At 40.7% G+C, this 25860-nt stretch overlaps 1 protein-coding gene across 2 annotated transcripts in view; it reads left to right on the forward strand.

Annotated features, from left to right (window-relative positions):
- Positions 1–25860, forward strand: part of RALGAPB (Ral GTPase activating protein non-catalytic subunit beta) — a 68878-nt gene that overhangs the window by 19714 nt on the left and 23304 nt on the right. The window contains exons 8-19 of one of the 2 annotated variants that reach the window (XM_050907074.1): positions 1764–1912; positions 2023–2239; positions 9163–9364; positions 10777–10944; positions 12067–12181; positions 12423–12570; positions 15316–15380; positions 15574–15706; positions 17759–17892; positions 20956–21138; positions 23791–23942; positions 25629–25816. In XM_050907074.1, the coding sequence (XP_050763031.1) occupies positions 1764–1912; positions 2023–2239; positions 9163–9364; positions 10777–10944; positions 12067–12181; positions 12423–12570; positions 15316–15380; positions 15574–15706; positions 17759–17892; positions 20956–21138; positions 23791–23942; positions 25629–25816 (1854 nt within the window). The remainder of the gene's footprint in view (positions 1–1763; positions 1913–2022; positions 2240–9162; positions 9365–10776; positions 10945–12066; positions 12182–12422; positions 12571–15315; positions 15381–15573; positions 15707–17758; positions 17893–20955; positions 21139–23790; positions 23943–25628; positions 25817–25860) is intronic. The other variant, XM_050907075.1, reaches the window with a different exon arrangement.

Below are 25860 nucleotides of genomic sequence, written 5' to 3' on the forward strand. Positions count from 1 at the left end.
CTATATCCAAGGTTTTTGTGAAAGTGTGGTTAGTAATTAATTTTCAGTGAAGAACATAGTTTGTGATGTAAGACTCATGAGGGGGGCATCTTGCAGTGGCGGCAGAGGAAGAAGCTGAGCAGCTCTTAGCTTTGCATAGTGCATGCACCTCTGCTGGGATAGCTGTTGTAGTGAATTCCTCTTGGACCTTAAAAATAGCATGGGGTTCTTATCTGAGACTTTTAACCCACTAATGGTGTGGTAGTCCTTTTTGCGTCCCGCATCTGGCTGCCTGAGACTCCGTTCCCACTGGGGCAACAGTGATCACATACACAACTCTGTGTCTGGATGCAGTGGAGGGGGCTGTGACGGTATCTGGGGTTGAGGTCTTCCACACTGGCCAGCTGTGGAGCGCTTCTGTGGGCCCCTGGCAGCCCAGACTCTCCTGTAAGCATGGCAGGGGCTTTGCTGTCTATGTGAGCTTTTGATAGGATGTTGAATTGGAGACTTCAGACTTCTGAAGATCTCACGTAGTGAGATGAAACACCTAGGGTGATGATAGCCCACCTGGAGTTCAGAGACAAAGACTGCAGACTATGATGCACTCGGGCACAGCAAAGCTCTCGGTGAAATTAAATTCAAGCTGTAGGTGTGGATGTGAGAGCGTGCCCAGGCAGACTTTAGGCCTGCAGTATGGACCCCTTCAGCTAAGGCTAATGGGAGATCTCATTGCCTTCTACCCCAAGTGCCAAAGCACATGGTTTTTATCTCGCCCTCCCTGATATGTACCTACATGATGTGTGCGTTGTTTGGCAAAATACTGTATCCTCTTTCCCAAAAAAGTGTACCAAAACAATACATTTCATAGTGTATACTCTGCCCTCTGCATGGGCTGTAACACTGATGGTTTAGCAGGAGTTAGTTGTTCTGTAATGTGTTACGAAAAGTACTTGGGTGCTTTAATTAACATGGTCAAAAAAATCTGTGTCAAATCTTCAAGCACACTGCAATTCCACAGTTAATTTTTCAAATGGGGTGTAGGGGTGGTGGTATTCATTAAAATGGGAAGAAGTGGTGTTTGTCACTTCCAGTTTTGCAGAGGGCTAGTTGCTTCTGATTCTGACTGGGAAGACTGGCTTTATACACCACAAGTATTTCCCTGAAGCTGGGTAAAGACTGATCTAATGTCCTGCTGCTGCCAGAAAAATTATAGCTTGCTCTGCTTTCTTACTCCATCTGTTGTACTGACTTAGTATTTGGCTGCTCAGCAAGCTGATTCAGCTCACAAAAACAGCAGAAAACTGCATGGTGGATGGGTTTCATCTTAATTTAGTGAGCTAAGTTGGCTTTGAAGGGTCAGACATCTTAGAGATGTCTCAGAATGGGGTGTGGGAGGTATGGTTGGGAAAGAAAGGCAAAGGTGAGAGGCATCTGAGTTTTGGCAGGAGTGAGCTGTTAAATTGGCTTTGGCAAATGAACCTTGCCCCTTTCCCTCTGCCTGCTTCTAGACTTGGTTCTCCTGTGTGCCATTTCCCACGTTGTTAAGGTGTGGGTTTCTTTGGTGTTTTTTAATCATTTGGTTATCTAATGTAAGCAGGGTTTTCTTTTGCTTGTGTTTTTATTTCCGCTAATAGTAAAAGGGGAAAGATGTTCTTACTACTGCTGTTTTGGAGGGGGCAGTGGGGGAAGCTAGTCTATTTACAAAAGGGCCTGATGCTTACTAACTGCTGTGTATGAGCCTATGGAATTCTTGCTGAAAGCTTGCTTTATTTCTTGATCTACAGGCATTTCACGACCCCGGTCAGACAGCGCACCGCCCACGCCAGTAAACAGGCTGAGCATGCCCCAGAACACTGCTATCAACACCACTCCACCCCATAACCGAAGGCATCGGGCAGTGACTGTGAATAAAGCAACGATGAAAACCAGCACTGTAAGATTTCATACTCTCTTTTTAAGTAGCTGACTCTTTTGATAGTTTCCTCGGTTAGAGGAAGTAATTTCCTTGTTTCTAGGAGCTGATTTGTTCTTCTGTTCAAATAGGTAACTACTGCACATACTTCAAAAGTGCAGCACCAACCCTCCTCTACTTCTCCACTCTCTAGCCCAAACCAGACAAGTTCTGAGCCACGGCCACTACCAGCTCCTCGCAGGCCAAAGGTTAACAGCATCTTGAACCTCTTTGGATCCTGGTTGTTTGATGCAGCATTTGTTCACTGTAAACTTCATAATGGAATAAACAGAGACAGCAGCATGACTGGTAAATATTATTGAAAAAATATACGTACACTTTTTTCCATGTTTTATTGACATTTCCTACCTGCAAGATTAACACATGCATAACCAAAAAAAACCCCTGAAGTGCTGTATTGTGGTTAACCCCTCCCAGCTGAGCCAGCACCTGTTACTAGCTGAGCAGGTGCTGGGGGCTTTGAAATTTAAAAAAAGTCACTTTTTACTATTAAACACTCCCTTGCTCTAACAAGCATGGCAGTCGCAATTGTGCTAGTGGGGAAAATTTTATTAAGTGAAAGAAATAATGTGATAAGAGTTCACTTCCTAATTTGAAATCTGCTTGAGTATCTCTGAGTAATAGCAACTTTTTATAGTGACTCTAATGTTTGAAAAATTGTCAAACATCACTCCAGATACTGCACAAAGTGGTAGTACTTGTTTTTGGAGAGTGTTATGAAAACAAGTCCTTAAAATAGCAAGTGAAGTTGCTGCCTTTCAGTGACGGTTGCTACATGTTTCCATATATGGCTTGATACCTTGGTTGTCTTCAGTCCTTAACTGCTAGATTTATTTCGTCTCCTATGCTTTGCTCAGCTTTAGAGGTTAGATGTTTTGAGACATGATAGCAGAATTAGTGCTCTGCTCAGAGAGGGTTTTTAGCATTCTTCTTCCTTTTGGTGATAATATTCAGAAAAGAATAAACTTTCTCACTCCTTGCATTTTTCCTGTTCTTCATGTAGTATTTTGAATGTCTGCTAAACTCTTCCAAGAGATCTATCTATGAGGAGCTCGCTGGCCTAAGTAAGAAAAATAGAAGGAAGAGGTTTGTTGTAGCAAGTTGGGTTTATAGTGGGACTTGACAGCAGCAGCTAAACTGATGATTGTCCTTCTTTGTTGTCACAAATCCCTGTGTGGAGGCAATGGGTTTAGGATTTGGGATCTGTTAAAGGTATTTTTAGGCATGCAGCACATGGTTTTTGAAAGTGAGTTGTGGATTTCTGTGGTAGGAGATTCAAGTCCCTCTGTAAAAGGCCCATGACACATTACTAGAGAAATAGCTGAGCTTAGGAAGGAGTAAGGCATAATTTAAGGGTGTGTTCAGTTGCATATGCAGCTAATGTATTTCTGTATTTAATGCTTTTCAGATTGATTGGATCATTTTAATTTTCATATAACCTGTATCTTGAGCAATTTTAATGAAGTGCTTAACCTGAAAAGGATGTCAGCTGAGATGCTGCTTATGCAACAGTGTCAGCTGTAAACAGAGGTGGTGTAATTCTAGCAGAAGTACAGAGTCATCCAAAATCAAAATGATTGAGTTCCCAAAATGAAGGGGTTCCGGGGCCTTCTATTCATATATGCAATGTCTTAAGTTACCTAACAGCAGTCAGAAAATTGTCATATTGCTAGCCTTACAGAGGGACTCACTAGCTTCCTGAAACTAGAAACAACTATTTGGAAATCACTTGATTCTGTTCCTCCTCCATGCTCTTCAGAGCTGTCCATAGTGAGACCAGTCTTTGCATGTCACCCGTTCTGCCATTTATTAGCAGCAGCGGATCTGAGAGAATTATGTTGGTGGAGACCCAGAAAAGTGGCTGTGTTATGTGCTGCTTTTCTAGTGATTTGGAAGACAGAATCAACTTGCGGAATTTAGTCAAGTGTTTGCTGCCCTTCCAGGATGCCATGAGTGTTGATATGGCTGCGTAAAGTACTGGTCACAGCAATGCCATAGCAGGCTGTCGGAAGGAGAGCGAACTCAAGATGGACCCATACTGCTGAAACTCTGTAGAGGGGCACCAAAGTCTGATTGCCTGATTTATCCTTTTGGATAAATCCTTTTGCTCAGCCTCTGCTTTAGGTGGGAAAATGTAGCGAGACTGGTAAAGGGCTAGGCTCCTGCAGTTTCTGTTGACTTGAAGCATCAGTGTCTTTTCAATTGGATTTAAGTCCAAATAGAAAAGCTTCTGTTCTGGGAGTCTAATCTGTGAAGCCTGATGCTTCCAGGTGAAGTCTTTTGCTCCTCAAACAGTGTGAGGCAGGAGGTGCTGTGCTGGGCTGATGTGGTGGGCCAGGTACTGTGGTCCTGCTCCGTCCCACAAGTGGGGCCCGTCAGTAATAATCAGATCTGCATGTTGTGCTCATCCGCCTGCCTCTGCTCATGCTGCCCAATATAGATGTGGCTTGAAGAAAGAGGGCAGCAGAGAAGGGACAGCTAGCTGCCACGATCCCTACCCTTAGGAAAGAGGACAAAAATAAATCTGCTTCTTTTTGGCTGCAGGTTGGCTGTACCTGTGTATCATGGTCCATCTGCTATCCTCTGTAGCCTGGTACAGTAATGCTTTTGCCACTAGCTTGAATATTCTTACCATGCTTGACACTGCTGTTGTTAATCTTTACATTAGCTTCAGGAAGCACTATTATTTTTATGGATGCTTTAAATATTTTATGATTGGGAAGTGTCTGCACTTAAAATCAGCTTTGCTATGTAGTATTGTCTTCCACTGGCCCACGCACACTATTTTTCTTTTAGGTCTGGGACTGCAGCTGTATAAGATCTCAACAGCTTTAAACCCTTCTAATGTTCAGTTTGTTTCAATGCCATGCAGTTAAGAATTTCTTCTCTCATAGCTCTCTGTTTTCTTGCTGGCTGGAGGACTGAGGACCACTTTGAAAAGAGGTGAAATATCTTGATACAGGTTGCTCCTTGGTCCTGCAGAGAGATCTCCTGCCCTGGGACACCTTTCTGGAACACTGCATTTTCTAGTGCGTGTTTCTTATTCCTCTTTTGTCATGTGACACATTCTCAATGAGAACCCATATGACATGATTTCTAAAGAGGTATTCATGAGCTAAATGTGAGTGCCTAACAAGTAACCCTGTGGATGAGCTGCGGTCTCAAGTTCTAGTTCAGAATTTAGTTCAGTTCTTTTAAATGAACCCTGCTGACTCACATGGACTAGCACATCGTCCTTCTCCCATCTTACAACACAAGTCTTTTTGATGAGCTCTAGGAAGTAAAGAGCAGTTGATCAAGGCTGATGTGAATAAGTACCTGTCTACCCTTGCTTTTCTCCTTGTCCTGGAGCCTCACGTATCTTACTTCTTGAACTCTTTAACCTCCAGAAAGGAAGTCAAGAAAAATGACTGGTGGAAAAACTGTGCAGCTTTTTGTAGGTTCTGAGATGGAAAAATATCTGGATGGGTGGAAGGGTAGCTGAACTTGCTCTACTTGACCCCTGCTTTGGCGAGGGGGCTGACTACATAATCTCCAGAGGTCGCCTTCAGCCTCAACTCTTGCCTGGTTCTGTCAATGTAACTGCTGCCCCACTGTTGTTCAATTTTCTGTCCTCTTCATTGGTAAGCTTCTTGTACCAACCCTTGCACAATTCAGGATAATCGTAGGTATTTCATGTTTGTGGTTGCTGTGGTTTTGTCTGTCTCTCTTTGGGAAGAGAGCGAATTGTTCTCTCCCACAAGATTAGCTGGAGGTCATCTGTGTACGGCTGAGTACTGGTGGAGTTTATCACCTGGAAAGTAGTCTTCCTGTTTGCTCTTTGAGCCCCGTCCTTCAAGATAGTGTTGTGTCATCATTTGGATTCTGAAGCAAAACAGTGATCTTGCCATCACTGGTGTAATGCTTTTGTGCCTCGAGTGTCCTGTATCAGGTTTTAGTTTCTGCACTGAGACCTTGATGGTGAAGCTTTATGGCCATATAGCAGGCAGCTAATGAACATTACTCTGAATTGTGGCGAGAGAGGAAGAATGATCTGTTCAAAAATGCATAGTTGGTTTGAAAGGAGCTGGATCCTGCTGGTGTAGTCTTTAGAATTAGATGGCTTCATGGTATTTATTTAGCTGTTAGTGTGGCATAAATAGCTCCCTATGATCGGTACTTGAGAAAACGCCTCCATAAGAAATTCGCTATGAAGCCTTTATGAAGTTAACCCTGAATATGACAGCTCTGGGGTGTGTGTACATGTGCCGAGGTGTAATGTCATTGGCAGGATGTGTTTCAGTTAGACAAGCTTGGCCATACGGTGCATGGTGCTGCTAGTTGCTGTCCTCAACTTGTGAGAATTGGGAGAAAGTCATGAATACCTTGTGCCACCATTTCAGCAACTGAATCTTCCAGTGTGATGGGCTCATTCTTAATCCTTGTACCTAAAGTTTTCAGTCACAAGCCAGCCATCTGTGTGTTCTATAGCAGTGGAAGGAGGCTTACCTAGGCACGTTGTTGGTATCACCCAGGTGCTGTTGGCAGTGGGGGAGTCTGGGGGTATAGTTTTACCCTCCTCTCTTCTGGCACTACTGTCATTTAATATTAATGTCCCAAAGAATGTTTCTGGGGGTCTAGGAGCAAACTATAAGAAGCCCTGATTAGGGACATCTTGAGTGTTGCTGAGGGGCTTGGTCACATGTCTTGGTCTGACGCTGCGCATTCAAAGCAGCAGCTCTTCCGAGCTGGTGGTGTTCTCTCCTGGTCCCTGGGTACTGGTGTCTTTCCTCTCTTCTTTCTCTGGAGATTGTTTTTGAGATGTTGATATTTCTGGTAGTGTTTTGCCTTTTATTTCTGCTTTGGAAGATTGTTGATTGAGCTGGTGGTCAGGGGAGGCACGCCCGGGTATACTGGTTGATAGTAACTTGGCTTAGGGAGGACGGAGCTGTAATACCGTCAGGAACTCATGATTTGGAAGCAGGAGTATTGCTGTGAGGAGACTCTGCAGGTAAGTAACCTTCCCCCTACAAGACATACCCCAAGTCGCAGAAGCCTTAGGATAGCCTACAGTGCAACATAGGGAAATGTACTTGAGCTGGGAAGGGTTAATACGTCCATTTAAAGAACTGATGTACATTCATATGAACAGCTCTAAATCTTATTAGTGTTTTGTAAATTTTTGTTCATTGTTTTGCATGGTACTTTCAAAACCATAATTTTGGACCTGAATGCCAATTTCCTATGTGTTTAACGAGCTTGCTATATCATAAAGCTTTTAATCTATTTTTTAAAAAAGCTAAAAGCTTCTTAACTTATATTACGATTTCACCATCTTAAAAGTATTTTATAACTACTGCTGTCCTTTGATTTGTTTCCATTTTATTTCTATTATCTTGCAGCATCTTTTATCCAAATTCTTCTTTCTTATAAATCTTGTAAGTAGGAACCAGTAGCTTTTCCTTAATTGCAGTCATGCTTTTCTTTTTCCATAATCCCATATTTTATTTGTAAATTCATTCTCATTGTCTCTTGTAGCTTTTGCACTTTTACTTGAAAAAGACAAGTAATTTTTTTGTGTGTGTCTTTGAATGGGGAGGATTGTTGGCAAAAGCAAATTAATCTGCCTGAATCAGTCCCATCTTTTCTGTACTTTAGTCTGTGATCATGTCATGAGTTTCAGGACTTTGCACTAACCATGTTTTTTTTACTTAAAGCTTATTTTACAGACCTAGTGTTTGATTTGTATGCATTGTGCATGTAGTGTTTTTTTCCAACTACAATATATTGCTGGATAGCTTATTTAGGACAAAAAATGGCTCATGGGAAGATGCATAAAGATTTGTGCTTATTTGCTACTTACGTCATGAAAATTTGTAAGGTAACAGTAGGTTAAACGGCGAATTCAAAGAATTCAAAAAATTAAGAGTAGACACTTGTCATTAGGACGCTTCCTTCAAAACAAAAAAAAAACCCTATCCGTAAATTAACAAGTATTCCAACTGTCGAAGTGTTAACAGGCCTTTGTTTGCAAGACTGATTGTGAACCTGATGTTCCCCAGTGTCCCAGGCTTGAGATAGAGGAAGTTCTCTGGTACTGGTAGAACTACATTGGTATGATTCTGTTAGGAGCATGCATTATCTGTTGTTTAGTTTTGTAGCTTACAAAAGTTTTGAAAATCAATATAGTCTTAGCTAAAAATAAGAAGAAACGTGCTTTCTGCCGTTAGTAATCCAAGAGTGAAGTTGTCCAAGGAAAAAGTGAAAAAAAGAAAAAAAGAGAAGAAAAAAAAAAAGAAAAATCACATTGAGAGCATTATATTTTTTTTTTTTTGGTTGCCGTCCTGGAAGAAAGGATGAAACCAGCAAAGCGAGTAGCCTCCTGCATCGTATGCATGTGATACTGATGGGTGAAAGGGGGACCAGAAATCTCTCTAGAAAGACATGAGTTTAACTGGCTCGGACTGGCAGAACCGTCCTGCAGGGAGGGAGCACAAAGCTCGGCAGAACCACATCCCATTTAGGTAACGGCGGGCTCCCGAGAGGCTTTTGTGGAGCGTATTGTGGGATAGGGAGTAGGAGAGGGCCAGCCTCCCTGGTAGCTGCTGTCTGGAGGCTGTCTAACCTCAAATTTATTTGGCAATTTCAGTAGTCATGTGAGGAGAGAGGGACCAAATCAGGAGAGTGGGTTTCAGCAAACTTCTCTTTCTGATATGGGTCCTTAGAATTTTTTGATTATTTTTTTTAATAAGTATGTTTATACAATAAAATTGGATCAAAGCAGCTTGGTTTCAGAGCAGCATAAGAGATTAGTTGGCCAGCTGAAAACTAGGTGCTTGCTTCGAGGTCACAGTAATGGCACCGTCTAAATGTTTTTTGGTATTTTAAGGCAGCAAGGCAAGGTGGTACTTCATTTTTCTGGAGATGAGAACTAGGTAAGGGAAGATCCTTGTCCTCCAGAGAGGGTAGGAAGCTAATATTGGATATAAGTGTACTCTTCCCAGCAGAAAGTTGGGACAGGCTCTAGAATATGAAGGTCAGTTGTTGTCATCCTTATAAAGAAAATAGTTACACTCACAAATAGTTTCTAAACAGAGGCACTGACTCAAATATAGTGAACTAACAGCTTCATGATAACTACTAAATTTGACTTGATCTTTGTGTCCAGGATCCCATGAGCCTATTATATATGTTAACAAACACAGTGAAACATTGTTTTTTTCTCTTTCCAGCTATAGCAACTCAAGCTAGCGTGGAGTTTCGCCGGAAAGGATCACAAATGTCCACAGACACAATGGCTTCCAACCCCATGTTTGATGCGAGTGAATTCCCAGACAACTATGAAGCAGGAAGGGCAGAGGCATGCGGGACACTGTGTAGGATATTTTGTAGCAAGAAGACTGGGGAGGAAATATTACCAGCTTACCTATCCCGGTACTAACCTATCTTCCAGTTGCTTTATTGGTATAACTTTATGGTGCAAATTAATTCACAGTGAATAGCATTCAGTTACTGACTGAATACTGTGGTGCCAATTCAAAAAGACCTGGTTAGCCTGCAGATGCTGTAGGTGGGGATCACTGGCTAAACCGAGTAGTGATTTCCTTTTGTCTTCTCATGATGCTGGTTTTCATTGGGTTTTCTTCAAGTTCAGTTGAAGGGAAGTCCCTTAAAGTGCCTCCCAGCTGGAAGGAACGTTGTCTTTTTGATACTTTCTTGCCTCTTATATTCTTGGTTTTGTTTTTTTAATTTGTCATTGAGTATTGTTCAGATGGAAAAAATAAGTGCGCAGACATAAGACTTTGTACACTTTATTAGACCGTGAAGGATCTAACCTTGTCAAATGCCACAACACTGGGATGGAATGTGTTTGTGGGTTTCTTTCCTTTAAATATAGAAACGCACTAATATTCCATTATTTAAAACAGTTGTGTTCTGAACTACCTGTTTTCAGTTTTGTTTCTAATAAAATAAGGCAATCTTGCCTATCATAGTGTACCTTTTTTCCAAATTTTTGTTAAAAAGTGAAATAGCAAAGGCTAGAGGCAGAGAATCAACTTTAAATCATGACTCACTCAAACTGTTCAGGTACCTTTGTCACAGATGGCATCAAAACTTCCTGGAAGACTGAACTATTTTATTTCTTGCATGTTGTTGTGTTTTGTGTATAGATAGTTTGTGTTTCTCTTACCCAGTCAGTGAGATTCCTCTGTGTTTGCAAGCCTTTTAAAAAAATAAAATAAAGGGGGTATAAATTTTCTTCAACAAGAGACTGCAAAAGAAACTAACTACTTTAGGATGATGGCCAGCTAGGTTCCTGCCCCCCTGCTTTTTCATTTGAACTGGTTATGATGGTTATGTTTGGTCTCATTTTCCATATCGCTGATCAGTGTGTCCTGTCCTGTCCCTCCCTCCCACCCCAAAAGATTTCACAGTATTTTTCTTGTGTTGGGGAGTTAAAATCAAGGTCTCACTCCCATCCTTACATAGGGAAGGGAGTAGTGGGAGAGCATGTGATCCAAACACAGTTAGTAACCATCTGGGCTGTATTTGTACAGCTCCAAGTCTGTGTGGTGCAAGAAGTCAGAGGTTTCAATAAAACTGTGCTACACTGGCTTTTCACATGAAATACGTGTGATTTGTGAGGGGTTTTTTTGTTAAGCTGGTTAGCTGCATTTTCCTGTGCTAAAGTAACTTGGGGGGGATGCTCATATAAACATTTCCTAGCTCTGATTTTGAAACTTACTCTATATAGAAAAGATCAAATAGTGGCTGTGCATTCTTGTTCATGTGGGATGCTGATGCTTTTTATGTGCAAATAATTTAATCTTATCTTTCTTTGTCAGATTTTACATGCTTTTAATTCAGGGTTTGCAGATAGCAGATTTCGTTTGCCACCCCGTTCTTGCCAGTGTTATTCTAAACTCGCCTCCTTTGTTCTGCTGTGACCTGAAAGGGATTGATGTTGTGGTCCCTTATTTCATTTCTGCTCTTGAAACCATTCTACCTGACAGGTAAATTGCTATTTCTGTATAAACATCATCAGAAATGTGGGGAGGTGTTTATCTTCTGGGGTTTTTGTCATTCCTGGGTAGTTTTCACTGAAGGAATTCTGTAATGTGGGCCCCATAGTGCGTATGTATTTGATGGTGATAATAGTGGCACTTCATAAGCTCTAATTTTCAATTTTATTTAATGCAATTTTCTTTAAAGCAATAATAGTGCTTATTTTAAATGAAATATTTGAGTTGTGTTATCTACATAGTCATTGATGGAAAGCAGTATCTGTAAGAATAGGGAAAAGGAGTGATTTAGCTCAAATATATTGAAAGCCTACTGATTTTGAAGTAAAATTTCACAGGATATTCTTTAGCGGCTGTTGCTGCGGTGAATTCATTAAGAGAGTAATCTTACACATCACTAAATAGAAAAATTGATAATTTAGACAGGCTGGTGAAATTGGAGTAGGTTCTTGAACCAGAAGATAGAACCTCCCTTGTCAGAGCTTTATAGATTTCTGGACGTTTTGCTAAGTAATTTGAGGCACTTAATACCACTCTGTGCATGCCTTCTTCAATGTATGTTTTATGTCTAGGTACTGCATTTCATTTTGAAGTTACGCATAAAATATTATTTATCTTCTGGGCTTAAATCTGAGCCACTGCTTCTTTTGAATAGGTCTTATAAGTAGGAGAATTTGCTGGTGGCCACTGAAAAAAGTTGATCTATTTGCTAAGCAGCTTGTGTTTTCTGCAATATGCGTGTGAGCATATTCTGCGGATCTCTGATAATCCTGGGTGGGTTTGAGTTGTAATAAGCCAGTAGAGGCTCATGACCGAAACTTCCTGCTTTGAAGATGCAGTATATATGAATAATACTTTCATCAGCTCACTGCTTTTATATGGGGTACAGAATCCTTGGCAAGTGATGGTTCCTGCATGATTCATTGTGTTATTGCTGATGTTTAAAAAAAAAAAAAAAAAAAAAAAATCCTGAGCCTAGAAAGAAAGAGCTACATTGTATACTGCAAATTATTTAAGATCACTGGGTGGCTGTATATTTAATTTTAACTTAATTAAATTTGGCTCCAAATTCCTGTGAAAAGTTGATTAACTGTATGATGCTTTGATTTGCAGAGAACTCTCAAAGTTTAAAATCTATGTAAACCCCACAGAGCTAAGAAGAGCTTCAATTAACATCTTGCTGTCTCTGTTGCCTCTCCCTCATCATTTTGGAACCATAAAGTCTGAGGTAGTATACTTACCACTTTGTTTTGCATTTCCATTTTTGTTTTCCTGGTTGGTTTGGAGTGGGATTTGGATGACTTGTGGGTTGTATCTGGTGTTCTGTTTAGCACTGAGACTCTTATAGCAAGTCTGTAACAGTTACAAGTTGTCAGTAGCAACGTGTGCTGTGGATATTGACTTTTGAAACCAATACCATGCTGGCGTGATCTCTAATAAATACTGAAATAAATGTATTTTTCCTTCAGGTTGTCCTGGAAGGGAAATTCAGCAATGATGACAGCTCAACATATGATAAGCCAGTAACTTTCCTTTCCTTGAAGCTGAGGCTTGTGAATATACTTATAGGAGCTTTGCAAACGGAAACAGATCCCAACAACACTCAAATGATACTAGGTTATTTCAACTTTTTAATTTATTAAACTGTGTTATAGAAGCGTCTGTCTTAATCTGTCCTGGAATAATATGGGTTATTAGTAATGTGTTGCTTTGCAAGAAAAAAGATGAAATTCCTGGCAGGTTGTCATCTGTATAATCTCCTCATACTGTGAAAACATCTTGAAAAGCCTCACATTTTTGTTGAGGTAATCTCTTTCTTTTTACAAATGTGGAATAGTACTTGAAAAGTAGAGGCGGAAGTAAAGCACGTTCTAGCAGGAAAAGTCAGGCATAACTAGGAATGGAAATAGGAAAAAATGTTGTTTTAATATTGGGAAGGATTCTTGACTAATGGGTTACAGGGAACATTTTGGGTTTTGGCATGATTAAGCCTAGAAACAAATTGAAATACTGGGTGACTGGTGGTCCAGCATTGGCAAAATACAGGTGACATTTGTTTAGCACTGTGTAAATCCTCAGACAAAAGCTTTGGAATAGAGTCTGGGGATGCATCATAGTTTGGCAACAAACTGTTCTTTGAGGTAATGAGTGTATTAACATTATTCTGAATACTCAGGAAGTAAGTAGAAGCTGAAAACTTGAGTAGTGCATAATCTGTCAAGTTAAATATATTTTCAGACAAGTAAAAAATGTACCTGCCTTTTATTCTCTCCCCCCTTTCCCCCCCCACACTGTTTTTCTCTCTTTTGAAGTGCCTTTTTCCACATCATGGTGTTCTTGTCCTTCAATAATTACAATACCACTTTCCTTTTGTCTGTTTAAAAAGGACACAGACTTGCACTGCAGTGGGAGGTGTCTGCCTTGTTCTGGGAGACAGAGAGCCTACCTCATTGATAGGGGAGGGCAAGAAAATGGCACGGAGCAATGAAGTGAAGGGAAACAAATCCGGTCTGCAAAGACTTTTGGAAAGTTTCCTTGCAGTGGTTGAAATAGTTCCTTTACTAGCGGAAGACTAGTTCATATTGTTCTCATACGAAAGAATGATTTGCAACCAATGCTGGTGAAGGGATGAGTATATTTACAGTTGCAAAGTGATCCTCCAAACGAGACCCACAGAGCATCGGTGCACAGAGGGCTGCACCACCTCCAGAACTGCAGGGCGATGCTCTGTTAAATCCTACCCATGCGTTCCTGTACGCCTCCACTGCGAGTTGGTGTTTGCATCCGGCTGGGTAGATGCTCTGCCTGGAATGTTTTTTTTTCCCATCACTATTTCCGTGGTAGTCCATACCAGTCCATCTCCCCTGTATTCCTGTTCTTAAATTCCTCTTTCCGTATGTGAAGTTATTTCCTGCTGGCTTTAGTTGGAGAGGATTCATGAATTTCCAGTTTAGCCAGAGATTCTCACATGTGCCACCAGCTTCTCAGCACAGTCAGTGTTTGTTTCCAGCTGCTCACGAAATGTTTGACAGCGAGTGGTGCATTTCCCTTCATATAGCAAGTGGTGTTTTCCTAAACATTCGTTGGTGGGGGAGGGGGGGCAGAAAATTAAAATCGATGCCGCTGAGTGTGTCAGTGTCAGCCTGTTACCGGTCTGTGTCCTTACTGCTGCTTTCCTCGTCGCCTGGGGGTGATGCTGCCAAGCAGGTACAGGCTGTTTACCCTAGTTTACCTAAGGCACCCAGAATGCATCGGCAATTTTAATTTAAGTGTCTTACACTTGCGTGTAGTTATCTCTCCCAAGATGGAAGAGATAGCTACCTGCTGGCTAGTTTGGATGCAGTAGGGTTGGCTACCCCTGCACTTAGAGCTTCCGCTTTGTCAATACAGTATTTTGGACACTGACAGAAAACAAAGCACAGAAAGTGAGAGGCTGGGGATGACTTCAGGTAGAGAGAATTTCAGTGTATCCCACCTCAGATTATGAACTGGCCTCCTGATTTGGGAAATTGGTTTTATGTTTTGGCCAAATTGAAATGAAAGCAGTTTTTAATTTGCTCTGCAAACCCACAGATTGTCAATGATGCAAATATTAGCCTTGATATTTTTTTTTTTTCTTTTGGTGGGGCAGGGGCAGAAATGTCATTATAAAAATAAAACACCTTGTGTTACAGTGGTTTGGGGGTTCATTTCACTGGTCCCTGATCAGTATGAGAACAAGCATGGTCCCTTGTGCTGATGTCGTAAGGGTTGCTGAATGGACCAGACATTATTCACTTTATCTTCCAGCAGGTTGCTGTATGTACTGGTAGTTCATTAAGACTTGAAAACGTGGGGGTTTTTGCCGGTCACCAGCTGTCTTTTGGCTCCTAATGGGGAAGGGAGCCTCTTTGTGCCGGGCAAGAACATAGCCAAGGCCAGCACTGTATCACCCTTGAGGTGGCTTTGGACTATGCAGCTCATTTTAGCGCTCTCAGTTGTCTAACAGATACTGTTATTTTATTCACAGAATCAGTAGATATCCTTAAATGTAAACTGAGTTTTTAAATGAGCACAGTCTGATGGGAGACAAGGAACGATTCCAGCCCTTCTGTGAAACCAAAATCCTTCTGAACAGAGGAATTTGAAAAACCTATGTTCAAAGCATTTTTAAAATAGCTGAAAGCACTCTCTGTCTCAGCTCTCATCTGCTTCAAATGGCTAAGCCTGAAGCAAATCCTGTGTTTTATAAAACTCTTATAAAGAGTTTTTATAAAACAGGTTGGTGATCCTGTATGTTAGACCTTCAATGCTTCTTTGTAAATTTTAGTAGTGAATATTCTACTGCAGTCTTTAGTTACCTTCTTCTATCTGATTCTTCAGGTGCAATGTTAAATATTGTTCAAGATTCAGCACTGTTAGAAGCCATTGGCTGTCAGATGGAAACGGTAAGTCGTTTTTGTTTATGAAGTTACCATTTCAGAAAGAATGCATTACTCATTTTATCTGCTGTTGTAAGGTGCTCTGTTAGCATCTTGAGGTTTGATCATCTTTTTTTCTCCATTGTATCTGAGAGCATCCTCTGATATAGGGAACTCAGAAAAATCTTCTCATCGCTCAAAACTGACTTTCAATTTGCAGAACGGCGGGGAAAATAATGTCTTCAAAAGCCACAGTCGTACGAACAGTGGCATTAGCACTGCAAGTGGAGGCAGTACGGAGCCCACAACACCAGATAGTGAGAGACCAGCACAAGCCCTTCTGAGGGATTATGGTAAGGATAGCTCTTTTGAAAAAACTGTCATTATATGCCAAGGTGATGTGTGGGGGTTTTTTTTCCCCCCTGTTCCTAGTTCTGACTAATACATTAATGTGCATGGGTGTTTTGAACCCAGGGTGGATAGCCCCTTTGTTTATTGCCAGTTTGTGCTCATATGTGCCCTCTCGGTGGTTGTTTTTTAATCCGTACTAAAGGACTCTGTTAACATCTTAAAAATAAGAATGTAAAAGCTTATGAAAAAGGTGTTTGCAAACTGCTTTACTTTAGCTTATGTTTTCAAGACACTTAGTTTTCATGAACAATAATGGGATAAATGTACACCAAGTGTAAATTAATTGCTTCATTCATTTCGGTAGCATTCATTCCAAATGCTTACCTGACTTTTGCAACAGCTTTTCTTGAACTATATTTAAAGAGTATTTGAGGGACTCTTGTTTTTATAGAGCGAGTAAGCAGAATGCTTGTGGTGTGTCATTTGTTATAACAAGAGAATTTAGTAATTAACTTTAGTTTGCTATGTCTTGTACTGTGCATTTTTGAATCTTTGTAATAAAATCCATGTTATTCTAAATCTGTGTGTGGTAAGCTGGCCAAATGTCGAGATCCTGGAATATCATTTGCTCCTTTGGTCTTCATCAGTTTAACTGATGTTGACCAAGTAAATGTGAGAACAGATCACCTTTATTATATTGTAGCTTAGGTTAACAACTCTGTTCTTGCCAACCAAAAAAGTTTGGTTTTTTTTTTCTTTAGTTCTATAACTAAAGAGAGGAGGGAGATTAGCAGGAAAGACTTTAGTATGTTCTAGGGATTCATATAAACATGTTGGTGCTTTCCCTACAGGATTTGTTTCTTTGAAATTATTAAAGTGCTAGTTTTCAGCACACCATTTGAATTGTGTGTTTAATTCATATGGGTTTTCATTGACAAGTGCTTGTAAAATACCCATTTGTAAGGTTAAAAAAAAAAAAAAATCTTTTAAATGTTTGACTTACTGAGTCTTTAAACCATGGCATAACTTGAAAGATTTTTTTGTAATATATTCATTTTATTGGATTTTTTTAATTTCCTATGCACAGATGGTAAGGTTGTAAGAAATTTATGAAAAGAATTTCTGTGTTTCTGCTGGATGCTTCAAACAAGGAAATTGAAAACAAGATGGTCTATTTTTACTGTTTTACTGTAGCAGACACTTGAATCTGCTACTAGTGTAACATTGTACTTAGCTCTTGAGTGTTAAATATGATGATTTAAGTTTTGGGAAGGGTATACCTTAGCTGTCATAGTTCTCATGTCTCTTTATAACTAGTCATTTAGCAGTTTCTGTTTCTGAAATGAATTTGCCTACTTCAGTTTTAACAAGTATGTCTAGTATTTATGTTCCTAATATTTTGAAATGAGAACAACTGATACGACAAACATTTTCTATTGTTAATTTTGAGATAGAGGTTCAGGGAACTTAAAGGTCTAGAAATAATTGCATCTTTTTTCTCCAGGACTGATTCTTTCATTATCTACATTTATCTAACTAGTACTTTTGATAAACACTAGGTGTAGAAAGAATGGGTAACTTCTGGCATAGATATCTGAAGTTACATGTGCTCTATTAGTTCGTTACTGATGCCTAAATATAAAAGTACTAATGGCTAATACACATGACCAATGCCTAAATTTTTCTGAGACTACAGGACATCACAGCAATTTAAGTACAATAGCAAACAATAGCAAAACCTGAAGCTAGCTGTTCTGCTGCTGAAATGCAGCAGAATGCTGGGATTACCCAAAATGTCTTTTTAAAAAAATTTAAAAAAAAAAAATAATTGAGATAAGGTAGTCTGAATGTATTTGTATAATGTCTGGTGGTGTATAGAAGGGAGTTAGCCTGTGCAAAAGTGACCAACCCAATTTCTGGATTCTGAGTTGTGTATAATTTTATTTTATGTGTGTATTGTGGCTGCTTTGGCTTGTGCCTGTGCTTTGCTTATTGTCACTAATGCTTAGTTATTTTCCCTCCCTGTGGTATGTGGTATTGGGGTTATATCCTAGCTCTTAATACAGATACAGCTGCTGGACTACTGATACGCAGTATTCACCTGGTAACCCAAAGACTCAACTCGCAGTGGAGGCAGGACATGAGTATCTCTCTGGCTGCACTGGAGCTTCTGTCTGGACTGGCAAAGGTGAGAGGTGAAGCTTTGTGTGCTCTGGCCTCTTCTCAAAGGGTGATTATAGTCCTGTTTAGGTGAAAGTCATGCCACCAGACAGATGTCTGTCTGAGTTTGTCAGCAAATGTTCTGTTTGGACACGAGAAAAAACAGTACTCCTTTTGTACTTCATCTCCTAATGTAAATGCTCTGGGGCTCAAATGATGCGTGGTGTAAATGCCTGTTGGCTGAAAGTGAAGCTCAGGGTGTCTTGTTCAGATACACATGGCTCTACTGTACGATTCTGGCTGGTTCTGTTGAGCTCACTGGATGGCTCCTAATCTTTCTCATGGATTCCCATGTGTGTCTGGTTTTGGATTTTGTTTTGTTTTTTACACTACAGGGGATGCATCTGCCATATTAGGTTGCAGAGTTGAGGAAAGACTTGCCACTAAGCTTCCAGTGGCAGTGTAGGGGCTTGGGCCATTAGTTTTCAACCCCACTGTGAACTGTTTATCATACCTTTGCTTGGTTGGGTGGTTGGTCTGTCTGTTCAATGTGTAACCAGACTTAGAAAAAAGAATTCTCGTTGCTGTTAGTTGGCAGATTGCAAATATGCCAGGGTGTTGTGGTTTAACCCCAGCTGGCAGCTAAGCACCACGCAGCCGCTTCCCCCTCCCAGTGGGATGGGGAGGAGGGAAAAAAAAAAAAAGGTAAAACTCATGGGTTGAGATAAGAACAGTTTAATAACTAAAGTAAAATAAAATATAATACTAACTAATAATAATAATATAATAATAATTGTAATGAAAAGGAATATAACAAAAAAAAGAGAAATAACACCCAAGAAAAGACAAGTGATGCACAATGCAATTGCTCCCCACCTGCTGACCGATGCCCCAGTAGCGATCCGCCCCTCCCGGCCAACTCCCCCCCAGTTTATATACTGGGCATGACATTCCATGGTATGGAATATCCCTTTGGCTAGTTCAGGTCAGCTGCCCCGGCCATGCTCCCTCCCAGCTCCTTGCACACCTGCTTGCTGGCAGAGCATGGGAGACTGAAAAGTCCTTGGTTTAGGATAAGCGCTACTTAGCAACAACTAAAACATCAGCGTGTTATCAACATTATTCTCACACTAAATCCAAAACAGAGCACTGTACCAGCTACTAAGAAGAAAATTAACTCTATCCCAGCCGAAACCAGGACACAGGGTATTAAACAACTTAATTGCCCTTTTTGTAAGTGTTGTTCCTGCTTTTCCCCTTCCATCTCATCTTGGAAATAGTTTTCTGAGCTTAGAAAATGATAGCATATTTCTAATGAGGGTGTCACCTTCTTCAGAGCTTTATCTGCACACAGCTCCTTGATTCAGCAGCAAATAAATGAACTAAAGCTACCAGGTGGGGCGGGGGCTTTTTTGTTGAGAAGTAAAATGCCCTTTTCTGCTTGAGGGCTCTTGTCCCCAAGCTGGACCTCATGACGTTTGTTAAGCAGAAGTCCAGTGTATTTACAGTGACCACAATGACCTGGCGTGACAGTTCAGCATTTCCTGTCATATTCCCCCAGGAACTCGACAGATCTCTTTGAAGTACATGTGTGTCAGGCATTTTTTAGAGCATGGAGTCAGCACTGAGCCACATTGGAGTGGGTGCTTATTTTATTACTGCAGCAGCATGAGCTGAAGGATGCATTTGAAAGTGTTCTGCAATGAATGAATGTATCGTTATTGGGTCTTATAGAGCGTCATACAGAACCAGGGGTTCCTGCAGCTTGTGTGGTTAAGCCAGGTTTTTTGGCTTTTTTTCTTGGTTTGCAATGGGATGGGAATGTGAAAATATATTATCTTTTCAAGTGCCTACCCAGGTTAATATTAAATGTTGTAAACTTTATATAATTCTCATGCAACTGAAGTAATTCTTCCCCTGGGGTATCTTGGATATCTTTCCCCTTTGTAACAAAGACAGTAGAAAGAGATCACCTCTTACTGCAGAACTGCAGAGTGGAGAACTGGTTCTGCTTGTGCCTTTGGAGGTGACAATTCCCAAAGCCCTTCTCAGGTTAGGGGCTGCTCTGTCCTGTGTCTGTTCAGCACCAGGTTATTAGTAGGAGTTGGTAAATTCAAAAATCCTGTTTCCTGCAGGAGTGCTGGTTCACCAACCTGCTTTTCATAAGCTTATCTTGAGGGGACTCTATTTGCCATAGATCTTATGCTGCCTTCATCCTAGGGCTCTGAATTGTCACCCCCAGCTTTGTGGAGTGCAGCTGCCTGGCTCCGGTGTTGTCACCGGCAAGACCATCCACCTTCCTGCTTGGATAAGGGTGCATCTTCATGAGTGAAGCTTTATATGGCATGGTCAAATGCTACAGAGTAGAAAAGTCCAGCTTTAACTGACTGTTCCTGTGCCAAGTCACAGTCTGGGAAGAGAAGAGAAATTCAGTTCTTTAGTTTTATAATGTAGATCCTTACGCGTCAGTGTACAAGGCTCTTTGCTAACTCTCCGGTCTGGAGCCTTGTTCCCTGAAGCCCTGAGCTGGGAGAGAAGCTGAGCGGTTTTTGCAGTGAGTTTTGGGGGAGGGGTTATGGGGTTTTTTGCCAATTTGCTTGTCTGAGGGTGGGTTTTCTGTCCCTTTTTCACTGGTGAAAGTTACTGTGCTGACAAAATATGCCTAGTGGAAAGTTATGTGAGCAGAATGAAGCCCTGTGGAAGGGAGACTTGGCAGTGAGTGGGTTTTCAGAGATACAGAATGGGTTGCTACAGCTGAAGGAGAGAAGTATTTGCTGAAAATAAGTTTCAGATACTAATTTATTCAGCTTGCAATTAGTTTCTTATCCAACCATATTGGTACCACTCTTGCTCTTGGAAACCAAGCCATGTAATGTGGTGGCACCTCAATGCAGCATTTCTTTCCTTTGAGTTTCAATATCCATCACTGTTAAATATTTTTACCCATGGCTTTTAAGCTGTAATCATAAAAGAGCTCAAACTGTTTTTTTCTATTTCTTAAAACTGCGTTTAAAAATGCTTTTAAAAACTATTTCTTCTCCGAAAGATTTTTGTGGAGGAATTCTCATCCTCTCCTGCTTGCTTTACACAGGTGAAAGTGGTGGTCGATTCCTCCGATCGGAAGAGAGCTATTAGTTCAGTGTGCAGCTACATAGTGTACCAGTGCAGCCGCCCAGCGCCGCTCCACTCCCGCGACCTCCACTCCATGATAGTTGCAGCTTTCCAGTGCCTCTGCGTCTGGCTCACCGAGCACCCTGACATGCTGGATGAGAAGGTACGAGTCCCTGGTGTATATATTTTGAGTGCTCCAAATTGTAATGCCTTTCGTGCCTGACCTGTCTGTTCTTGAGACTTTAAAATACTGTGGTTTTCTTAGTTTTCAAAAGTAATACTAGGAATTTCAAAACTAGTTTCCGTGCAAAATAGTTTTGAATTTTGATTTCTGCTCTTTATTCACCAAGAATGTTTTTGGCTTTAAAATTACCTTTCCTATTTCTAAGAATGTCTTGATCTTTCTTCTTGCTTTGTGAAAATGGCAAAAGAGAGAAGAAAAGAAAACCTGAAAAAACAGAAACTGAAAAGAGAAGTATGGGAATTAATGGTGTGTGTGTGTACTATAGCTACCTGCTGCAGATAAACTTCACTAAAAGCCATGTCTCATCTATTTCTCAGCTCTTACCTGACTAAAGCGTCTTCCAGACTTAACGGAATTCCTTTGACGCTAATATTTTGATAGTCATCGGTTTTTTTCACCAAGAAACCAGTTTTCTAGAAATTGAGCAAGGCATAGCTCAATCCAAGATGGAATTTGCTTGGGAAGCTTGAAAAGAGCAGGAAATGAAAGATGCATGTTTCCAACATCCTTCTGTCCTGCTGTTTAAAAATAAAAAAATAAAAAAATTTAAGTGCATATTTTCATTGTTCGTCTCCTTGCAGAGACAGCTCAGTGGTCTTTCTATGGTTTTTGTATATGATGTATAATAATATGTATTATATAATATTTTAATATAGTTTTATATAGAACATGCATTTTATATCTTTATATTATGTTTATATATTCTGTAGCATATATAAATATATGTATTTTTTTTTTAAATGAAAATTGAAACCCCACAAGCAGGACTTTAAAGATGCTTTCTGCATGCACTCTGGGATACTGGCATGGCAGTAGGTGACTAGGACAGGATGGTTTCCCTGGATGTGGCACAGCATGGGTTTATTCAATTGCATAATGCTTTATTTCATAGAATTGTTTAGGTTGGAAAAGACCTTTAAGATCATCGAGTCCAACCGTAAACCTAACACTGCCAATTCTACCACTAAACCATATCCCAAAGTGTCACATCTACACGTCTTTTAAATACCTCCAGGGATGGTGACTCAACCGCTTCCCTGGGCAGCCTGTTCCAATGCTTGATAAGCCTTTCGCTGAAGAAATTTTTCCTAATATCCAATCTAAACCTCCCCTGGTGCAACTTGAGGCTGTTTCCTCTCATCCTATCACTTGTTACCTGGGAGAAGAGACCGACCTCCTTTCGGGTAGTTGTAGAGAGCAATAAGATCTCCCCTCAGCCTCCTTTTCTCCAGGCTAAACACCCCCAGTTCCCTCAGCCGCTCCTCACAGGACTTGTTCTCCAGACCCTTCACCAGCTTTGTTGCCCTTCTCTGGACAATGCTCCAGCACCTCAATGTCTTTCTTGTAGTGAGGGGCCCAAAACTGAACACAGTATTCGGGGTGCAGCCTCACCAGCGCCAAGTACAGGGGGACAATCACTGCCCTTTCATTTCCTTTCCTTAGGTTCTTTTTTGTTTTAATTATCACTGCATATTGAGATAGTGTTACATACTGTGTGTAGTATATACTGGACACTTAGTCGCTCATTCCTGAGCCATGATAGTCAGATGGGAACCTCTCATTGCATTTGCAAGTATTAGAATTGCAATTTTCCAGGTGCCTCACCTTGTATTTGCTTTGAATTTCACCTGCTATTTTACTAGCCAATGCTGTAAACTCCTTCTCTAATTCTTCATGGCCATTCTTTGCATCTCAACGCTGGTTAATTTTGCTCTGTCAGAAAACTTTAATCTTCCTGTTCACCTCTTTTTCTACATCAATTATGAACATAAGGAAGGACACAGGCCAAGGCATAGAACCCTACCTGGTCTCTGGTGGTAAAAACTGACCACTTACTTGTGTTCAGATTTTAGCCAGTTATTTATTCATGAGAACACTTTCCTTGATGTTCTATAGCTTGAGCCATGAGGTTTGAACCTTTGTTGTAGCAATCCAAATATTTTCAACAAATGATTTTGTAATGAGCAACACTTGTGAGTCATACCTGCGGTTCTACTGAGTGTTGGCCTCTCCTGTAATAGATTCGTTGAAGCTTTGCTGTGTACTTTTAGAATATTGTTATTGTTCTCTTGATGAATTAGAAACCATGATATATTTTACTTATGAAAGCTGTTGGCAATTGAAAGATTTGGAAAAGGATTTCTTGCAGTTTTCCAGATGAGTTCATTCTTAATGTGCTTAGAACTTAATTAAAAGTTTTGCAGAGAGTCTCAGAAATGCATTTCTTATCTCTTTAAATATGTTTACATTTTTCAATTGCACTCTTAGTAGTCCTCTTGGCAATTTTGTGCATATGTAATGAAATATATATTGTGTATGTATTCATTCAGAGCACTTTCTACAATTAAATACAAACATAAGTAGACATCTGTAGATGGAGAAAATATCATTCCTATAGCAAATATGATCTTATTCCAAAACTGTCTGTTAGAATAATCTTCTGCCTTTATTTCTGAGCTCATATTACCAGCAGTACTTTATTTTAATCAATGGTATATCACTGTTTCACTGAGGTCTTGGAGCCATTTGTTGGAGTGCTTCTGCTTTAAGGTGGTTCCTCTTGCGTTTTAGGATTGTTTAAAAGAAGTACTGGAGATTGTGGAGCTGGGCATTTCGGGAAGTAAATCCAAAAACAGTGAACAAGAGGTCAAATACAAAGGAGATAAGGAGCCAAACCCTGCATCCATGAGAGTGAAGGATGCTGCTGAAGCTACACTAACGTGGTATGTAATTTGTCAGAGCATGTTTACTTTTTAGCATTGCCTTGTCTGAGAGTGTTTTAATTAGGAGTTCCCAGCTCGTGAGATCTCTGTGATGTAGCAAGAGCGTTTGAAAAGTCAGCCAGAAGCTCCCTCTGTTTTGCCCTTTGGGCAGGGTTGTCCTGTGCTCTGCCTTAGCTGTCTTCCCCCTCTCATTACAGGTGTTCAACAGAAAAAAGATCCCTGTGATTGTCTTCCCCTCCTGCCTGTTCTCTTCCTTGGAGAGCAAAACCCAAGTCCTCCTACAGTCCCTGGTGTTCTGTTCTCGGCCAGTCCCCTCTGCAGACAGCAGTTCCCTCTGTCTCCCACTTGACCTGGTGATCCTGTCTTTCCATTCCCCCTTCTCCTTCTCCTCAGCCTGACAAGATGCACCATCCCCACACTGACTGGGAACCTGATAGACAGTGTTTCCTGTGTAAGGCAGCAGGGAATGGCACATGCAGGAGATGTGAGCTGGTGCAGGATGGGATGTCATTCTGCCCACAGCGCTGGGCTTGCTTAACGTATCTGAGAGGTTCTGCTGGAAATGCAGTAACAGATAACGTGTGGGTTGGGGAGGGGAAGCGCAGAGAGGAAAATGGAGATTTGCTCCAGAGAAGTTGAAAAGCACTGTTTTACCGGATGAACAGTATGATGGTAGACAGGACAGACTGAGGATGGGTAGGATAAATAGGTTTTGCAAAAGGCAATAGTTGCTTTCTTTTCTGCTCTGCTTTGCAATAAAATTGTTATAAACTTTACTGTTAGTAAAAACAACTGTGTAACTTCCAAGGTAGAAACAACTACTCAACGGAACCTGTGCACAAACCTGTATTGTTGCCTAAAAGTGCCTCTTTTCATTTAGAGAGATGAAACCATCTGTTCTCAGAGTAAAGTGAAAAAGTGTGTGGGGAGGACTTCAATAAACTTACTTTTGGTCTGGATGGTGGCGTTAAGAGTAAAGTCCTGAGTTAGATCATACGATCTGCAGTCTGACACTGGACAACTCTCATTATTGGTTCCTGCCATAGAAATTTCTAATATTACTAGGTAGATTCTGTACAACTTCAGATGATTTAAATCAGTACTTCTAGGAGCCTTCCAAGGCTGTGGCTCCAAGGAGGTAGGCACTGTTGGACCACACCTGGAGGCTTTCTCCCAGGGAAGGTTACCATCTACGGTAGTCATGCTTGTGTGATCCTGGGTCTGTCTTAAAGGGTTTTAAATTAATGTAATCTGTACTTGAAGAAAGCAAAGCCAGTCATAATTAGTGCATCAACCATTCTGCCTTGCTTGTTGATACAAGAGTGGGCTAAGGTATCAATGATTACCTCCAATCATCCATAATCTTCTTATAAGAATGAACATTAAAAAAGCTGTGGAAGGGTACAGATTTTCACGCTTTAAAGCATATCTTAATATCTTTATAACCTAGGTTATAAAGAAACTCATTCTGTAGGCAGAGTACCTTTCTTTGTAGGTTTCCATCTATGTTTTTCTGAAGTTACTGGTTCTGTTTTAAAACAAGCTGATGGGAGAGGGCAGACTTGCCCTGATAGGGTAACTGCTATGTCAAGACGCAAAGGAAGCATATGAGTGAATGTCTGTGCTTGGGAGGAACAGTTTGTCGTCTTAATCTGTTGTAACTCTTAACTTTTTTCTCACTTGCAGTATTATGCAGTTACTTGGAGCATTTCCTTCTCCCAGTGGCCCTGCTTCTCCTTGCAGCTTGGTGAATGAAACCACGTTAATTAAATATTCTCGCCTACCTACCATAAACAAGCATAGCTTCCGTTACTTTGTTTTGGATAATAGTGTCATCCTGGCGATGTTGGAGCAGCCTCTAGGGAATGAACAGAGTAAGTTCATACTTCCCATTTCCTTCTTCCTCTGGTTAAAACTC

Source organism: Gymnogyps californianus, chromosome 17, assembly GCF_018139145.2.
Source record: "Gymnogyps californianus isolate 813 chromosome 17, ASM1813914v2, whole genome shotgun sequence".
Taxonomy (NCBI): Eukaryota; Metazoa; Chordata; class Aves; order Accipitriformes; family Cathartidae; genus Gymnogyps; species Gymnogyps californianus.